Genomic DNA, 18,611 nt, shown 5'->3' on the forward strand with positions numbered 1-18,611 from the left:
GTAGAGATACAATTTCCGTATTTTCTTGCCGTTGTATTCGACAGGCACCCTTATTTTTCCTCTGGGGTATACTTTTTGCCCCGTATACGTCGTCAAGACGATGGATGTCTCTCTCAAGGGTATATGTGAAAATAGCCGCTCGTAGTCTAGTCGATTCATGACGGTTAGCGCTGATCCTGTATCCAATTCCATTTTAATTTGGGACCCTGCTATCGTGAGGGTGACCCAAATGGTTCGGTGATCCTCTTTTGCGATTACATTGTGAAGTTTGAGACAGCTTAGTCTCCTGTTCCCGGATTCACTATCGCTCATCTGGTCTTCGGAACTATTGTCCGTCATCTTTTGTACTTTCTTGTACGGTTCCTTAGTAGCCTTTTTGTTGTCGCTGGTCTTCTTCCCAGACCTGCAAACTCGTGCAATGTGTCCCATCTTCCCGCATTGCCTGCATATTTTGTCTTTGGACCAGCAGTCCTTCTGGTCATGGTTAGTTCTGCCGCAGCGATAACATTTTGCAAACCCCCGTGTCATTTCGTGGGTGCCGTATTCCTGTGGTTTTTGTTGAATTTCTGCAGCTCCCCTGGCTGCTGCTTCATACGATACTGCTACGCTGAAAGCCTTATCTAGCGTCAGCTCTTTCTCTGAGAGTAATTTCTTCTGTGTTCCTTCACTCGGGAGTCCACAGACAAATTTGTCCTGTAGGGTATCTGCCAGTCCTGCTCCGAACTGGCAGTGCTTTGATAGCTTGCGTAGTTCCGTAAGATACTCAGCATTGCTCTCATCTTTGTGCTGAGTTGTCCTGTGGAATTTAAATCTTTCTGCTATCAACAGCGGTGCAGGGTTTAGGTGTTCCTGTAGGACAGCAACAATTTCGTTAAAACTCTTCGCCTTCGGTTTGGCTGGAGTAATCAGGTCCCGCAATAGGCCGTACGTTCTAGCGCCCATTAAGTTTAACAATATCGATGCCTTTTTCTCCTCCACTATTTTGTTTGCCTCGAAATATACCTCGACTCTTTCCACATACGTGGTCCAGTCCTCTATTGTATTATCAAAAGCAGTGATACAGCCAGTCTTCGGCATCTTGCAAATCTAAAATGGCGCCTCCCACGCTTTGCCTTCTTCCCCGCTGTTGTTAGCGCTGCTTTCCACGGTTTCTTGCGCGTTTAATATTTTTTTCTTTATTATTTTCCTGTCGTGGAGCGGACCCTCTGGGACACTTCCCTCCATCTTCTTAGGTCCGAACGCTGCCCGGCTTCGAAGCACCAGCCGCGCCCCGTGTGCTCCACCCTCTCTCTCTGTCTTTGCTTCCCGACTCGCTGCCCGGCCCCGTTGAAAAGCCGCCTGATCGAGCTCTAGCCCGCCGCAGCCCAGGAAGGATCAGTGCACTACCTGCCACCAGCCCGATTAGCTGGGAACCCACAGACCGAGGAACCAAGCCTGGCTCTTGACAGTCTCTCCTGCAAGTTTTCAATCCGACGATTTGGAGGGCGGTTGTCCACGGTCGACGCACGTTTCTCGAGTTTCTTTGGATTTTATTTATTTATTTTTTCTTTCTTCTGGCTTCGACCTTCAATAACGTCGTCTGAGTTGCTGCCGAGTTGCAGGTAAGTTTGTTTCTTACTCGTCGCCAGTATTACGTCCGTGAATGATTGAGACACGGACAGCAGGAGTGGAACAAAATAAGTCTTTACTGGTGGAAGTCAATAGTGAAACTAAAAACACAGAGGCTCACTAGCGCCTTTTATACAGGGGTGGTCACTGCCGGTATTGCAGTCTGAGACCAGTTATTCTCTTAAAGGTGCTTACACAACAATATAGACTGCACCTGCTGCGATTATATAGACCTATACTGTGTATAGTTTTGGTCTCCTTACCTAAGGAAGGATATACTTGCCTTAGAGTGAGTGCAATGAGGTTCACTAGACTGAATCCTTGAATGAGAGGGCTGTCCTATGAGGAGAGGTTGAGTAGAATTGGCCTATATACTCTGGAGTTTAGAAGAGTGCGAGGTGATCTCATTGAAACATATAAGATTCCGAGAGGGCTTGACAGGTTAGACTCTGAGAGACCATTTCCCCTGGCTGAAGAGTCTAGAACCAGGGATCATAGTCTCAGGATAAGGGGTCGGCCATTTAGGGCTGAGATGAGGAGAAATTTCTTCGCTCAGAGGGTTATGAATCTTTGGAATTCTCTACCCCAGATGGGCTGTGGATGCTCAGTCAATGAGTATATTCAAGATTGAGATTGATAGCTTTTTGGACTCTAAGGGAATCAATGGATATGGGTATAGGGTGGCAAAGTGGAATTGATGTAGAAATTCAACCAGGATCTTATTGAAAGGCGGAGCCGGCTCGAGGGGCCAAATGGCCTTCCTCTGCTCCTATTTCTTATGTTCTTAACTGTGGCCACTTATTTTCAAATGTGGTCAATCGTTAACCAGATCCAGCAAATCTGTTTTCGGGGATGTGTAAGGAGCTGTAGCTGTTTGAGTCTGAGACTTGGTTTGAATTTCCAAGAGATGTAGTTCAGACTAGCACAGGTGCCTATATGAAAGTTATTTACAAAAGAATACCGTAGCATTTAGATTGCTACATTTTATTGTTTTCTTTTTGAAGAGCTAGATAGAAAGATGTCCATTGTAAATATACACGAGTGTTATATACCTGGCATGTGCACTCCTGCTCAGAGACCTGGCATCACTGTCTGTTTGTATATTTTATTTCTAACCATTAAATCAGCTGTTCTGCTGCTGGGTTTTTCATGAATCCTTTGTTGGGGCTAAGGCTAGGAAGCAGTGGTATCCTGACCAATGTTTATCCCTCAGGCAACATCACTAATACAGATCATCTGGTCATTATCACATTGCTGTTTTTGGGACCTTGCTGTGTGTAAATTGACTGCCGGTTTCCCTACATTACAACAGTGACTACACCTCAAAAGTACTTAAAAGAGCTTTGGGACGTCCTGAAGCTGTCCCTATTTCTGTAACCTCCTCAAGCCCTACAAGCCTTCGAGATCTCTCCGCTCCTCCAATTCTGGTATCTTGCGCATCCCTGGTCCACCATTGGCAGCTGTGCTTTCAGCTGCCTTGGCCCTAAGCTCTGGAATTCCCTCCCTAAACCTCTCTGCCTCCATACCGTTCTTTCCTCCTTTAAGCTGCTCCTTAAAATCTACCTCTTTGACCAAGCTTTTCGTCAGCTGTCCTGATATCTCCTTCTGTGGCCCGGTGTCAAATTTTGATTGATAATGCTTTTGTGAAGCACCTTGGGATGTTTTGCTATGTTAAAGATGCTATATAAATGCAAGTTGTTGTTGTTGTGAAAGGTGCAATATAAATGCAAGTTCTTTCTTTTAAAGTCTAAGGCTTGCCTGGGGTCAGAGTGGCAAACACTGGCAAAGCCATGTTGCTTGTTCTCAGCATTCATGTATGCATAAATTCTTGATGACAGGCCTCAAAATGTTAGGGCTGGGCCTTGATTCATTGAGGGAGAGTCTATCCCATGTCAAGGATATCAATTTGGAGTGGTGGGATGAGTGGCTATGGGAAGATATTGGAGCATTGGTATGTTTATGGATAAGTTTCTGACTTTTTTTCTCAGCAGTTTAATATTTAAAATGCTTAATATGTTATTAATTTTATTTTTAAGGCTGTATAATGGAGTGGGGACCTGACACTGTGACGGTGCCTCAGAACGTTTATTGGGGAGAATCTTTGCCGAGGGTGAGGGGGGTGAGGGGGACAGTGGAGAGAGAGAAGGTGGAAAAGTTTTGTCTAATATGATGGGTGAGACAATAAAAGTAGAAAATGACCAATTAGAAAGGGGAAACACACACAGACTAGTCTCATTAAAGCAGTGAGGAAGAACAAAACTGCCACAAAATATTTTAAGAAATGGGTAGATTTTTTTTTTAAGGTCTCAGGTATAGATTCCGAGATAAAGTATTTACGCTGTGAAAATCCACGGGCCAGTGATCCCGGCAATTATGCTGGGATTGCACCTGTCAGGAATCTCCACCGGTGACTTTGCTGAAAGTTTTAGAATCAGGGGAGGTTCCCTAATTGAATCCCATTGGCAGGTACCTGAGGCCACCAGCCATAAAATCAAGTCCAGTGGAAGACCACTGGACTGGGCAGGGGGTCAGGGGTGGGGGTGGGGGTGGTAGGCGGCGGGGGGGGCGGGGGCGGTGGGTGGGGGGGTGTGGTGGGAGTACTGGGTCCCTATGAAGAAGGAGTCTGTAGTTATCCACTCCCAGTGGCCACTGTCCAAAAAGGGCCACTTTTATTTAAAAATTAACTGTGACGAAACGTCAGGGTCCAGGGCCTAGAAATTCGGTGGCGCCCCATTTGGGTACTGCAGGCCTTCCTCCCCTTCTTAAAGGGGAGGGGCCTGCACCAGCGCGATCTCCGATCGCGAGTGTCAGCAAAAGAGCCCGGCGCCGAGGAGAAGTGCCGGGCCCTTGGGACACAGCCGGCACTGCCCGGGGGGGGGGTCTCAGGAGGCCGGGGACGGCGGCGCGAGGAGGTGCTGGCAGGCGACCAGCAAAAAAAATGGCCGCCCCGCACCGCCCCTTTAATTAGCGCCACTACTGCCGCAGGTAGGTCCCCTGAACAGGTCGCAAATTGCGACCGGTGCTACAGCGGGGGGCGCGACCAAATATTGCGATCGGGGCGGCAGCAGGGCGCTGCGCACACCAATGACGTCATCGGTGGCGGCGCAGCGCTACAGGCTAACGCCGCCATTAGCGCCCCGCTAAATTTCGCGGGAGGCCTGGCCAGTGGCGCTAAAGCCACTGAGTGCCCTCTTTAGGCGCTAACTGGTGGCGCAGCCCACCGAATTTCTAGGCCCAGGTTTCCATACTGACCTGCGCCTGCAGGTGAGGCCCACAGTAGCTGATGGGCTGGGAGCAATGTTCCCTCCTATTTTTTTTGGTGTGTGGTCCTTTAAGTGGCTGCGCGGCCTATTCAGATCTTTTCATATGCACAGTTTCTCCCATATAAAAGCCGATGAGCAGCCTATGCGGGACTTCCAGACCACTGCACGACCACGCAGCTTAGCGGGAACGTTGGCTGGGTGGTATGATTGGTCTGACCAGGCACAGCTCGGCTATCTGTAAGCTGGGTCTATGTCTGAAGGCCCAGGCACCGCCGAATTAACAAATGCCACCCCTGGCTCCACCACCCGACTTACAGCAATAACCTTGTAAGAGGCCAACAGAGGCTTCACTATCACAAAGCCACCCAGGGTTTTGCCTATTTTCCAGCCATTCTGACCTGCTCCCACTGAAGTTATGACAGGAGTATCCTAGAATTGGGGCCGGATTTAAAGGCAGAGTATGCCAAGATCAAGCCTTGGTAAGAATAATTCAAAGACTGTATTCCTTCTTTTACAGGGATGCCACCGCAAAATTTGGAAGACATTGTGGATGCTACCATGAGAGGATCAACTACCTGTAAAAGTCTGAAGCCCTATACAAAATGTAACATAACTGTTACAGCCAGGAATAATTGTGAAAACATATTTCTGTATAGTGAGAATGTTACGAAAGAAGCGCAAACTAAAATAGGCAGTAAGTATTCCAATAATAACATTAATGTAATTATAATAATCAGCACTGTTGTGCCACTTACTGACTAATAGGTTTTTTAAATTCATTCTTGGGGCGTGCGCATTTATTGTCCATCCGTAGTTGCTGTGAGAAGGAAATGGCGGGTGGCTTTCTTAAACCACTGCACTCTGTGTAGTATTTTTCCCTAAAGCACATTCGTGAACCAGTTGTTTTTTTTTACAGCAGTCCGATAGCTTCATGGTCACTTTTGCTGATTCCTAGTCTCTCACCATTAAAAAAAAATTCCAATTTATCTTTCTTGAATCCAAAGTGATGATGTCACACTTCCCCACATTAAACTCCGTGTGCCACAGTTTTGCCCACTCACTTAATCTGTCTATGTCCCTTTGTAACTTCCTGATGTTTTAAAAACAATCAGAAAGCAAATCTCAATTTTTTCACATGATTTTTACGGTGTTTTGCATCCTTTTGATAAAAATATATGAAGGCAGATCACATAGGAGCAGGTCATAAAGCCTGCTGGGTGGGAGGATATGCTGTGAGGAGGATGTCGTGAAACTCCAGTATGATTTGGACAGGTTGGGTGATTGGGCAGAAACATGGCAAATGCACTATAATGTGGATAAATGTGAGGTTATCCACTTTGGTGGCAAAAACAAGAAGGCAGATTATTATTTGAATGGCAATAGATTGGGAGAAGGGGAAGTGCAAAGAGACCTGGGTGTTATTGTGCACCAGTCGCTGAAGGTAAGCATGAAGGTGCAGCAGGCGGTTAAGAAGGCAAATGGTATGTTGGCCTTCGTAGCAAGAGGGTTCGAGTACAAGAACAAGGATGTCTTGCTGCAGTTGTACAGGGCCTTGGTGAGACCGCACCTTGAGTATTGTGTGCAGTTTTGGTCACCTTACCTGAGGAAGGACGTTCTTGCCATGGAGGGAGTGCAGTGAAGATTCACCAGGCTGATACCTGGGATGGCAGGAATGACGTACAAGGAGAGATTGTGTCGATTGGGCTTATACTCACTGGAGTTTAGAAGATTGAGAGGGGATCTCATCGAAACCTATAAAATTCTGTCAGGTCTGGACAGACTAGCTGCAGAAAGGATGTTTCTGATGGCCGGGGAGTCCAGAACTGTTGTGTATGTAATATGTGTGCTACTTTGAACCTATGGACAGGACTGCACTACTTGTTGGGCGTAGTGATACGCAGTACCACTCCTGGCCATAGGGGTATAAATAGTACTGTGGGTACTGATCTCCCCTCAGTTCCCGCCTGTGGGCATGAAGTAAAGACCTACGTATAGTCCCTACCTCCAACCAGTAAAGACCTGTTTTATTGTTACTGATTAAGTCTGAGTATTGATTACTTGAACAACTCACAGATTTAACACTGGCGACGAGTCTGATTCGGACCCTGCGGCAGTCACTCCACGGCAGCTTCGTCCACAGCCAGGACGTTGCAGAGAGGTTTCCACCCTCTCCACCCCACTGGAAGACATCCTGACCTCGGAGCCTCCATCGGCGACCGTCAGCTTCTTCTCCAGCTTGGTGGTGGGTAAGCCATTGTCTGAGCCGGGCAGCGACGCGACAGGCAGTCGACCGCGTTGGCCGCACGAACGGGGCTGGGGGAGCTGGAGGAATAGGGCGCGAGAGCCGCTTCGAGCGGGAGGCGTTTCAACGGAGCGATCGCATCTCCTGATAAGAGCCGAGAGCCACTTCGCGATCCAGCGATCGCATCCGCTGATAAGGGCAGCACTCGGGCGATCGCGGCGAAGATAAGGGCCGCACTCGAGGGCTGAAGGGAGACGGCGTCGGGGGACGGGTGAAGACCGCCAAGCGCGGGAAAACCGCCATTTTGTGGGCGGAGGACGACGGCAAGAGCGGGAAGCCGCCATCTCGGATAGCAGTAAAAAAAAAAAAAAAAATCTGAGAAATTGCAAATCTACAATGCCTAAACACGGGAATATTAGCACCTTTGATAGTGACCTCGAAGATTGGGCCATATATGTTGAAAGAGTAAAAAATTATTGTAAGGCCAATAAAATTCGTGACCAAGATAAAGCTCTAACATTATTAAATTTAATGGGTGCGAAGACATACGGGCAATTGAAACACCTGTTATCACCAGATGAACTGGCGGATAAGACGTTCGATGAGATTGTTACTGTCCTGAAAGATCATCTAAACCCCACGCCGCTGATGCTAGCGGAACGATTTAAATTTTACGACAGAAGGCAGCTACAGCATGAAAGCAATGCTGATTATTTGCTGGAATTGCGTAAATTAGCGAAATATTGCCAGTTTGGAACGGGACTGACAGAGGCACTTCGAGACAAATTTGTGTGTGGTTTATTTAAACAGGATACACAAAAGCGACTGCTCGAGGAGAATGAGCTGACGCTTGAGAAGGCGGTCACTATGGCAGCAGCACACGAAGCCGCAGCGAGAGGCACGGCAGTAATGCAGCTACGGTCACCGGAGCTCAGTGCACACAAATTGGGTGTGAGTTCTGGCAAATGTTATCGTTGTGGAAAGACAACGCATGATCAGAACCAGTGTTGGTTTAAAAACCAAGAATGTAGAACTTGTGGTAGGCTTGGACATATAGCTAGAGTATGCAGGTCAGCGAAGAAGACCAGCAACAAGAAGTCACCGCAAGGAAAATACGCAAAGGTACACAAGGTGACCGAACAGGAGTCCGATTCAGACGCTAGCAGTAATGAACTGGCTAGCTTAAGAGTACTCAACGCTGGTAAGGGTGCAGACCTCCAGACAATTTGGGTCACTCTTCAGATAGAAGGAGTCCAAGTAAAACTGGAATTGGACACTGGATCGGCATTGACGGTCATAAATAAGAAAGATTACGGAAAGTTATTCCAACATATTCCCCTACAGGATACGGGGATTATATTGGAAACATACACGGGGCAAAGAGTGTACCCCATCGGGAAAATAGAGGTTGCAGTGGTCCACAAGGGCGAAGACAGTCAAATAATGGACATATATGTGATATCTGAAGGAGGTCCTCCACTACTAGGACGGGAGTGGATTAGGAAAATGAATATGGACTGGCATTTCCTACAAACAATAACGAGTGAGAACTCGGTGAAGATAGTCGGCCCAGACTCTGGAACGGATGATGGTAAGCCCAACTCAGGTGCAAAAGACAAAGTTTCAGCACAGAATTCCACTGAGCAACAACAACATAGTTTAACTGTGGATTCTGAGTCTGGCAAGTCTACTGATGTGCCCATTTCTGAGGGACACCGGGCTCGAACTCAACTCCATTTCAAACTACAACAGCAATTAGAACAAATGCTTCGCCGTTGTGAGCAAGAGTTGAATGCAACGAAAGAGTTCTTTGATATAGAGTTGGAGAATCTGGAAAGACAACAGAAGCAGCTGATGGAGAAAATGGAACAGGAGCACACAAAACGTCTGATGTCAGAGGAGTTAACGGTCAGCCAACTCCTGCATATGCTGAAGGACAGGACTCTGAAATGGGAAAAACTTGAACACGAACTTCAATATTCAAACGAAAGGGGTTCGGAGCTCTCAAAGGTTATTGGAAGAGCTGAGGTGGCAACACAGACTGAGATGACTGCAACAGAGCAGCCCTTGGATGCCAAAAGTACGCTGACTCACGTCAACGTAGAACAACAGACCGCTGAAACAGCTGCTCCGGTAGAGGGATTGCATAGTCCGATCAATCAATCTCCAAAGGAAGTTGAAGCATTAAAATCACAAATGAGGTCACTAGTAAACGACTTGCTGAAAGCCCAGAAAAAGCTGGATGCAGAGGTACACATGAAGAAGTCTCTTCAGGAAAGATGTCTGGATTTGGAACAAGAGCTGGCTAACGTCCAGCTGGGTATGGAGGAAATAGACGACCCTCTCACTGGTCTAGCTCAGGACGACACCGAATATTACTATGACCTGGTGGACGACACCGAATATTACGATGTCCTGTCCTGCCCAGCTTGTAACTTCGACTCCCAAAGTGCAGAAATCATGGAGGAGCACCAAAAGTCTACGGAACATCGGGAGAAGCTGGCTCTACGACGGAAACAGGAGGAAGAGAAGGAGGAACTGCGCATGCAGCTGGCAGCTGTGGCAGCTGACAATGGAGCCCAGAGAGTCTCCAAGAAGCAGAAAAGGAAAAGTAAAAACAGAAGATGACCCATCTGAACCATTATTACCTCTACCAGATCACACACGTGGTCCCTCCGAACGGAGCCAATTCAGTTCGGAAGTTCAAACTGTTAAATCCATGGAAGGACTATTGAATGAGTCACTCCAGCAACGTGAACCGACTCCACCACAGAGATTGAATCTGTGAACTGTTTTCCGCAGAGACTGAATCTGTGATCTGTTTTGACATGAAGTTATCTATGTATCTGTGTTATTCTGTTATGTAAACCTGAAGTTATATATGTATATATGTTATTACGTTATGTTAAATGGGGAGATGACTGTAAAGCTAGGAAGGGAGGAATGTTGTGTATGTAATATGTGTGCTACTTTGAACCTATGGACAGGACTGCACTACTTGTTGGGCGTAGTGATACGCAGTACCACTCCTGGCCATAGGGGTATAAATAGTACTGTGGGTACTGATCTCCCCTCAGTTCCCGCCTGTGGGCATGAAGTAAAGACCTACGTATAGTCCCTACCTCCAACCAGTAAAGACCTGTTTTATTGTTACTGATTAAGTCTGAGTATTAATTACTTGAACAACTCACAGATTTAACAAGAACCAGGGGTCATAGTCTAAGGATAAGGGGTAAGCCATTTAGGACTGAAATGAGGAGGAATTTCTTCACCCAGAGAGTGGTGAACCTGTTGAATTCTCTTAAATATATTCAAGAAAGAGTTGGATATATTTCTTGAAGCTAAACGGATCAAGGGATATGGGGAGAAGGCAGGGACAGGGTACTGAATTTGAATGATCAGCCATGATCTCATTGAATGGCGGAGCAGGCTTGAAGGGCCGAATGGCCTACTCCTGCTCCTACCTTCTATGTTTCTATGTCGGAAGGGAAAGTTGAATGAAAATCTTTTAAAGGGGCAGGCATGCCTTGTGATTTTTAAAAATTCATTCCTGGGATTTGGGTGTCGCTGGCAAGGCCAGCATTTATTGCCCATCCCTAATTACCCTTGAGAAGGTAGTGGTGAACCACCTTCTTGAACCACTGCAGTTCGTGTGGTGAAGGTACTCCCACAGTGCTGTTAGGGAGGGAGTTCCAGGATTTTGACCCAGCGACGATGAAAGAACGGCGATATATTTCCAAGTCAGGATGGTGTGTAACTTGGAGGGGAACTGGAGGTGGTGGTGTTCCCACGTGTCTGCTGCCCATGTCCTTGTTGGTGGTCGAGTTCGCGGGTTTGGGAGGTGCTGCCGACAAAGCCTTGGCGAGTTGTTGCAGTGCATCTTGTAGATGGTACACACTGCAGCCATGGTACGCTGGTGGTGGAGGAAGTGAATTTGTTTAAGGTGGTGGATGGGGTGCCGATCAAGCAGGCTGCTTTGTTCTGGATGGTGTCGAGCTTCTTGAGTATTGTTGGAGCTGCACTCATCCAGGCAAGTGGAGATTATTCCATCACACTCCTGACTTGTGCCTTGTAGATGGTGGAAAAGCTTTGGGGAGTCAGGAGGTGAGACACTCACCACAGAATACCCAGCCTCTGACCTGCTCTTGTGGCCACTGTATTTATGTGGCTGGTCCAGTTAAGTCTCTGGTCAATGGTGACCCCCCAGGATGTTGATGGTGGGGGATTCGGCGATGGTAATGCCGTTGAATGTCAAGGGGTGGTGGTTAGACTCTCTCTTGTTGGAGATAGTCATTGCCTGGCAATTGTGTGGTGTGAATGTTACATGACACTTATCAGCTCAAGCTTGAATGTTGTCCAGGTCTTGCTGCATGCGGAAAAAGAGGGGTAGAGCTATAGTAATAGGGGATTCTAGTGTAAGGGGAATAGATAGGCATTTCTGCAGCCGCAAACGAGACTCCAGGATGGTGTGTTGCCTCCTTGGTACAAGGGTCAAGGATGTCTCAGAGAGGCTGCAGAACATTTTGGAAGGAGAGGGTGAACAGCCAGTTGTCGTGGTGCATATAGGTACCAACGATATAGGTAAAAAACAGGATTAGGTCCTAAAAGCTGAATATAGGGAGTTAGGAGGTAAATTAAAAAATAGGACCTCAAAGGTAGTAATCTCAGGATTGCTACCAGTGCCACGTGCTAGTCAGAGTAGAAATAGAAGAATATTTCAGATGAATATGTGGCTAGAGGAATGGTGTGAGGGGGAGAGATTCAAATTCCTGGGACATTGGAACCGGTTCTGGGGGAGGTGGGACCAGTTCAAACCAGACGGTTTGCACCTGGGCAGGGCCGGGACCGATGTCCTAGGGGGAGTGTTTGCTAGTGCTCTGGGGGAGGGTTTAAACTAAAATGGCAGGGGGTTGGGAACCTGAGCAGAGGGACAGGGGAAAGGGAAACAAGGATAAAAGAAAAAGATAGGAAGGAGAAAAACAAAAGTGGCAGTCAGAGAAATCAACAGTTTAAATCAAACATGGCCACAGTAAATAATAATTCTAATAGGTCTAAGAGCGTTAAAAAAACAAGCCTGAAGGCTTTGTGTCTTAATGCGAGGAGCATTCGCAATAAGGTGGATGAATTAGCTGCGCAAATAGAGGTAAACGATTATGATTTGATTGGGATTACAGAAACATGGCTCCAGGGTGGCCAAGGCTGGGAACTCAACATCCAGGGGTATTCAATATTCAGGAAAGATAGGCAAAAAGGAAAAGGAGGTGGGGTAGCATTGCTGATTAAAGAAGGGATTAACACAATTGTAAGGAAGGATATTAGCTCTGATGATGTGGAATCTTTATGGGTAGAACTGAGAAATACCAAGGGGCAGAAAACGATAGTGGGAGTGGTATATAGACCTCCAAACAGTAATGCGGAGGTTGGGGATGGTATTAAAAGGGAAATTAGAGAAGCGTGCAATAAGGGCACAGCAGTCATCATGGGTGACTTTAATCTACATATAAATTGGGCTAACCAAATTATTAACAATATTGTGGAGGAGGAATTCCTGGATTGTTTACGGGATGGTTTCCTGGACCAATATGTCGAGGAACCAACCAGAGATCGGGCCATCTTAGACTGGGTATTATGTAATGAGAAAGGATTAAGTAACAATCTTGTTGTACGAGGCCCCTTGGGACGGAGCGATCATAATATGATAGAATTCTTCATTAAGATGGAGAATGAAGTTGTTGACTCAGAGACTAGGGTCCTGAATTTAAATAAAGGAAACTATGATGGTCTGAGGCACGCGTTGGGTAGGATTGATTGGGGAATGTCACTCAAAGGGTTGACGGTAGATAGGCAATGGCAAACATTCAAAGACCGCATGGATGAACTACAGAATTTGGTCATCCCAGTTTGGCATAAAAATAAAACAAAAAAGGTGACTCAACCGTGGCTAACAAAGGAAATTAGGGATAGCATAAGATCCAAGCAGAGGACATATAAATTGGCCAGAAAAAGCAGTAAACCTGAGGATTGGGAGCAGTTTAGGATTCAACAAAGGAGAACAAAGGTATTAATTAAGAAGGGGAAAATAGAATATGAGAGTAAGCTTTCAGGGAACATAAAAACTGACTGTAAAAGCTTTTATAGATATGTGAAGAGAAAAAGATTGGTGAAGTCAAGCATAGGTCCCTTGCAGTCAGAATCAGGGGAATTTATAATGGGGAACAAAGAAATGGCAGACCAATTAAATGCATATTTTGGTTCTGTCTTCACAAAGGAGGACACAAATAACCTCCCAGAGATGTCGGGGAACATAGGGTCTGATGAAAGGGAGGAACTGAAAGAAATCAGTATTTGTAGGGAAATGGTGTTAAGTCTATTATAAAAGATGTAATAGCAGAGCACTTGGAAAACAGTGACAGGATCGGACAAAGTCAACATGGATGTACAAAGGGTAAATTGTGCTTGACTAATCTACTGGAATTTTTTGAGGATGTAACTGGTAAAATAGATAAGGGAGAACCAGTGGATGTGGTGTATTTGGACTTTCAGAAGGCTTTCGATAAGGTCCCACATAAGAGATTAGCGTGTAAAGTTAAGGCACATGGGATTGGGGGCAAGGTACTGACTTGGATAGAGAACTGGTTGGCAGACAGAAAGCAAAGAGTTGGAATAAACGGGTCTTTTTCCGAGTGGCAGGCAGTGACTAGTGTGGTACCGTAGGGATCGGTCCTTGGACCCCAGCTATTCACAATATATATTAATGATCTAGACAAGGGAACTATATGTAATATTTCCAAATTTGCAGACGACACAAAGCTGGGTGGGCGTGTGTGCTGTGAGGAGGATGCCGAGAAACTCCAGGATGATTTGGACAGTTTGGGTGATTGGGCAGAAGCATGGCAGATGCCATATAACGTGGATAAATGTGAGGTTATCCACTTTGGTAGCAAAAACAGGAAGGCAGATTATTATCTGAATGGCAATAGATTGGGAGAAGGGGAAGTGCAACGAGACCTGGGTGTCCTTGTGCACCAGTCGCTGAAGGTAGGCATGCAGGTGCAGCAGGCGGTTAAGAAGGCAAATGGTATGTTGGCCTTCGTAGTGAGAGGGTTTGAGTACAGGAACAAGGATGTCTTGCTGCAGTTGTACAAGGCCTTGGTGAGACCACATCTTGAGTATTGTGTGCAGTTTTGGTCGCCTTATCTGAGGAAGGATGTTCTTGCCATGGAAGGAGTTCAGCGAAGATTCACCAGGCTGATACCTGGGATGGCAGGAATGACGTATGGGGAGAGATTGGATCGATTGGGCTTGTACTTGCTGGAGTTTAGAAGAATGAGAGGGGATCTCATCGAAACTTATAAAATTCTAACAGGACTAGACAGACTAGATGCTGGAAGGATGTTCCCGATGGTCGGGGAGTCCAGAACCAGGGGTCACAGTCTAAGGATAAGGGGTAGGCCATTTAGGACAGAAATGAGGAGGAATTTCTTCACCCAGAGAGTGGTGAACCTGTGGCATTCTCTACCACAGAAGGCAGTAGAGGCCAATTCATTAAATATATTCAAGAAGGAGTTGGATATATTTCTCAAGGCTAAAGGGATCAAGGGGTATAGGGAGAAAGCAGGGACTGGGTACTGAGTTTGGATGATCAGCCATGATCGCATTGAATGGCGGAGCAGGCTCGAGGGGCCAAATGGCCTACTCCTGCTCCTATCTTCTATGTTTCTATGTTTCATTATCTGGGGAGTTCCGATTGGAACTGAACACTGTGTAATCATCAGCGAACATCCCCACTTCTGACCTTATGATGGAGGGAAGGTTATTGATGAAGCAGCTGAAGGTGATTGGGCCTAGGACACTGCCCTGAGGAACTCCTGCAGCAAAGTCCTGGGGCTGAGATGATTAACCTCCAACAACCAGAACTATCTTCCTTTGTGCTAGATATGACTCCAGCCAGTGGAGTGTTTTCCCCTGATTCCTATTGACTTCAATTTTAATTAGGCTCCTTGATGCCATACTCGGTCAAATGCTGCTTTGATGTCAAGGGCAGAAACTCTCACCTCACCTCTGGAATTCAGCTCTTTTGTCCATGTTTGGACCAACGTTGTAATGAGGGCTGGAGCTGAGTGGACCTGGTGGAACCTAAACTGAGCATCGGTGAACAGGTTATTGGTGAGTAAGTGCCGCTTGATTGCACTGTCGATGACACCTTCCATCACTTTGCTGATGATTGACAGTAGGCTGATGAGGTGGTAATTGGCCAGATTGGATTTGTCTTGTTTATTGTGGACAGGACATACCTGGACAGTTTTCCACATTGTCAGGTAGATGCCAGTATTGTAGTTGTACTGGAACAGCTTGGCTAGAGGCGTGGCTGGGAGCACAAGTCTTCAGCACGACAGCCGGGATGTTGTTGGGGCTCATAGCCTTTGCTGTATCCAGTGCGCTCAGCCATTTCTTGATATCATGTGGAGTGAATTGAATTGGCTGAAGACTGGCTTCTGTGATGGTGGGGACCTCAGGAGGAGGCCGATATGAATCATCCACTTGGCACTTCTGGCTGAAGATGGTTGCAAACGCTTCAGCCTTGTCTTTTGCAGTCGCGTGCTGGGTTCCGCCATCATTGAGGTTGGGGATATTCATGGAGCCTCCTCCTCCCATTAGTTGTTTAATTGTCCACCACCATTCATGACTGGATGTGGCAGGACTGCAGAGTTTGATCTGATCCGTTGTTTGTGGGATTGCTTAGCTCTGTCTATAGCATGCTGCTTCCGCTTTTTAGCATGCATGTAGTCCTGTGTTGCAGCTTCCCCACGTTGGCAGCTCATGCCTGGTGCTGCTCCCGATATGCTCTTCTGCACTACTCATTGAACCAGGGTTGGTCCCCTGGCTTGGTGGTAATGGTAGAGTGAGGGATATGCCGGGTTATGGGGTTACAGATTATGGTGGAGTACAATTCTGCTGATGCTGATGGCCCATAGCTCCTCGTGGATGCCCAGTTTTGAGCTGCGAGATCTGTTCTGAATCTATCCCATTTAGCACAGTGGTAGTGCCACACAACACGATGGAGGGTGTCCTCAGTCTGAAGACAGGACTTCATCTCCACAATGACTGTGCAGTGGTCACTGCTACCAATACTGTCATAGACGGATGCATCTGCGACAGGTAGATTGGTGAGGACGAGGTCTAATAGATTTTTCCCTCATGTTGGTTCTCTCACCACCTGCCGCATGCCCATTCTGGCAGTTATGTCCTTCAGGACTCAGCCAGCTCGGTCAGTTGTGGTGCTACTGAGCCACCCTTGGTAATGGATATTGAAGTCCCCCACCCAGAGTACATTCTGTGTTCTTGTTACCCTCAGTGCCTCTTCCAAGTGGTGTTCAACATGGAGGAGTACTGATTCATCAGCTGAGGGCGGGCGGTAGGTGGTAGTCAGCAGGAGGTTTCCTTGCCCATGCTTGACCTGAAGCCATGAGACTTCATTGGAACTGAAGCCAATGTTGAGGACTCCCAGAGCCACTACCTCCTGACTGTATACCACTGTACTGCCACCTCTGGTTGGTCCATCCTGCTCGTGGGACAGGACATACCTAGGGATGGTGATGGTGGATTCTGGGACATTGGCTGAAAGGTATGATTCTGTGAGTATGACTGTCAGGCTGTTGCTTGACTAGTCTGTGGGACAGCTCTCCCAATTTTGGCACAAGTCCCCAGATGTTGGTGAGGAGGACGTTGCAGGGTCGACTGGGGCTAGGTGTGCTGTTGTCGTGTCCGAAGCCGCTGCCGAGGTCGATGCCAAGTGGTCCGTCCGGTTTTATTCTTTTTGTTTTCTGTAGCGGTTTGTTACAACTGTGGCTTGCTAGGCCATTTCAGAGGACAGTTAAGAATGAACCACATTGCTGTGGGTCTGGAGTCACATATAGGCCAGACCAGGTAATGATGGCAAATTTCCTTCCCTAAAGGACATTAGTGAACCAGATGGGTTTTTATGACAATCCGATAGTTTCATGGTTACCATTTCTGAGATACTAGCTTTTTATTCCAGATTTTTATTTAATTAACTGAATTCAAATTCCCCAGCTGATTTCATCTCACAACTCTGGTTCATTAGTGCAGGCCTCTGGATTAATAGTCCAGTAACATAACCACTATGCTACCGCTGCTGCTGGGATTGCCTTCCTGAGTAATTTATATTACCCGTGTATATCAAATGCAATTTAATTTGGGCAAAAGGCATTATTACATCCTGCTACTGAGCAGTTAATGGCCCAGAAATTCGGGTCGGGGGCTTCCCGCGGGTGTAAGCCTCCGATCTGCACTTACCTTGTGTGCCGGCCGTTGAGCTGTAGGGCCCCGTGGAATTCCAATCCGGGGCCTGCTCCAGCAGCCCGCGCACAGTGCTTGCGTATCCCAGGGGCGCAGTTAGTTCGACGCATCCCCTGGGATCACGTGGGCCATGGGCAGCCAATCGGAGCAGGGAATGCTCCATTCATAAGTCTGACAGGAAGAGCTGTTAAGACTTATAAATACTACGGCCCCAAAATAGCACTAAACATTCAAATAATTTTTTTTAAAACATCACATTTTTAAAATCTTTATATATAAATGGATCTGTCCGTCTGTGTGTATGTCCGCGCTTAACTCAAAGGTTATAGAGCATACCTACACATATGTTATATCAAAAGAAAGCTTATGATTAGGGGAGTGTCATAGGCATATTTACTTTTTGGTCAGACAAAAATTGCTCGGACAGTATACCAAAAACGTTCAAAACATGGACAAAATCCACTCATTAGCGTTGAGTGACGTGATGCTTCGACCAATCCTACGGGGGAAGCGCAGTGCGTCACGGGGGGCATTTCATGGCATGTCTGGGTGGGGTCTGATCCTCCAGCCTGCCGTCAGTGTGGGAGCGGGAAAACAGATACAACAGTATTCAAAAAATGCCCAAGAAACGGTAAAAATCCGCTCATTAGCGTTGAGTGACATGATGGTTGACCAATCCTACGGGGGAAGCGCGGTGCCTCACAGGGGGCATTTCATGGCGTGTGTGGGCGGGGCCTAATCCTACAGCCTGCCGTCAGTGCGGGAGTGGGAAAACAGATACACAGACAGAGACTGAGACAACCACGTGGCCCGAGACCCCGAGAGACATCGAGCATACACCGACAGAGACAGATACAACCGCGTGGCCCGAGAGCCCGAGACCGATACAACCGCGCGGCCCGAGAGCCCGAGCGACAGCGAGCAGGGGAGCGGTCCGGAGCGGGAGCCGCCACACACGGGGGCTCCGGGTCGCCAAGGCCGGGCTGAGTCCTTCCCCTTCCCCGCGGTATCTTCCTCTCTTTATCTCCTTCCCACACTCTCTCCTTCCCTCTCTCTCTCTCTCTCTCTCTCCTCTTCCCCCTCTCTCTCTCTCCCCTTCCTTCCCTCTCTCTCTCTCTCCTTCCCTCTCTCTCTCCTTCCCTCTCTCCTTCCCTCTCTCTCTCTCTCCTTCCCCCTCT

At 47.3% G+C, this 18,611-nt stretch overlaps 1 protein-coding gene across 5 annotated transcripts in view; it reads left to right on the top strand.

Moving 5' to 3' along the window:
• Positions 1–18,611, top strand: part of ptprc (protein tyrosine phosphatase receptor type C) — a 251,311-nt gene that overhangs the window by 159,331 nt on the left and 73,369 nt on the right. For all 5 annotated transcript variants that reach the window (XM_085982416.1, XM_085982413.1, XM_085982415.1 and 2 more), the window contains one exon: positions 5,389–5,565. In XM_085982416.1, coding sequence (XP_085838542.1) covers positions 5,389–5,565 — 177 coding nt within the window. The remainder of the gene's footprint in view (positions 1–5,388; positions 5,566–18,611) is intronic.

The sequence above is a fragment of the Somniosus microcephalus genome, chromosome 3 (genome assembly GCF_052327205.1).
Source record: "Somniosus microcephalus isolate GS21.2 chromosome 3, FLI_Smic_1.0, whole genome shotgun sequence".
NCBI classification, from domain to species: Eukaryota; Metazoa; Chordata; class Chondrichthyes; order Squaliformes; family Somniosidae; genus Somniosus; species Somniosus microcephalus.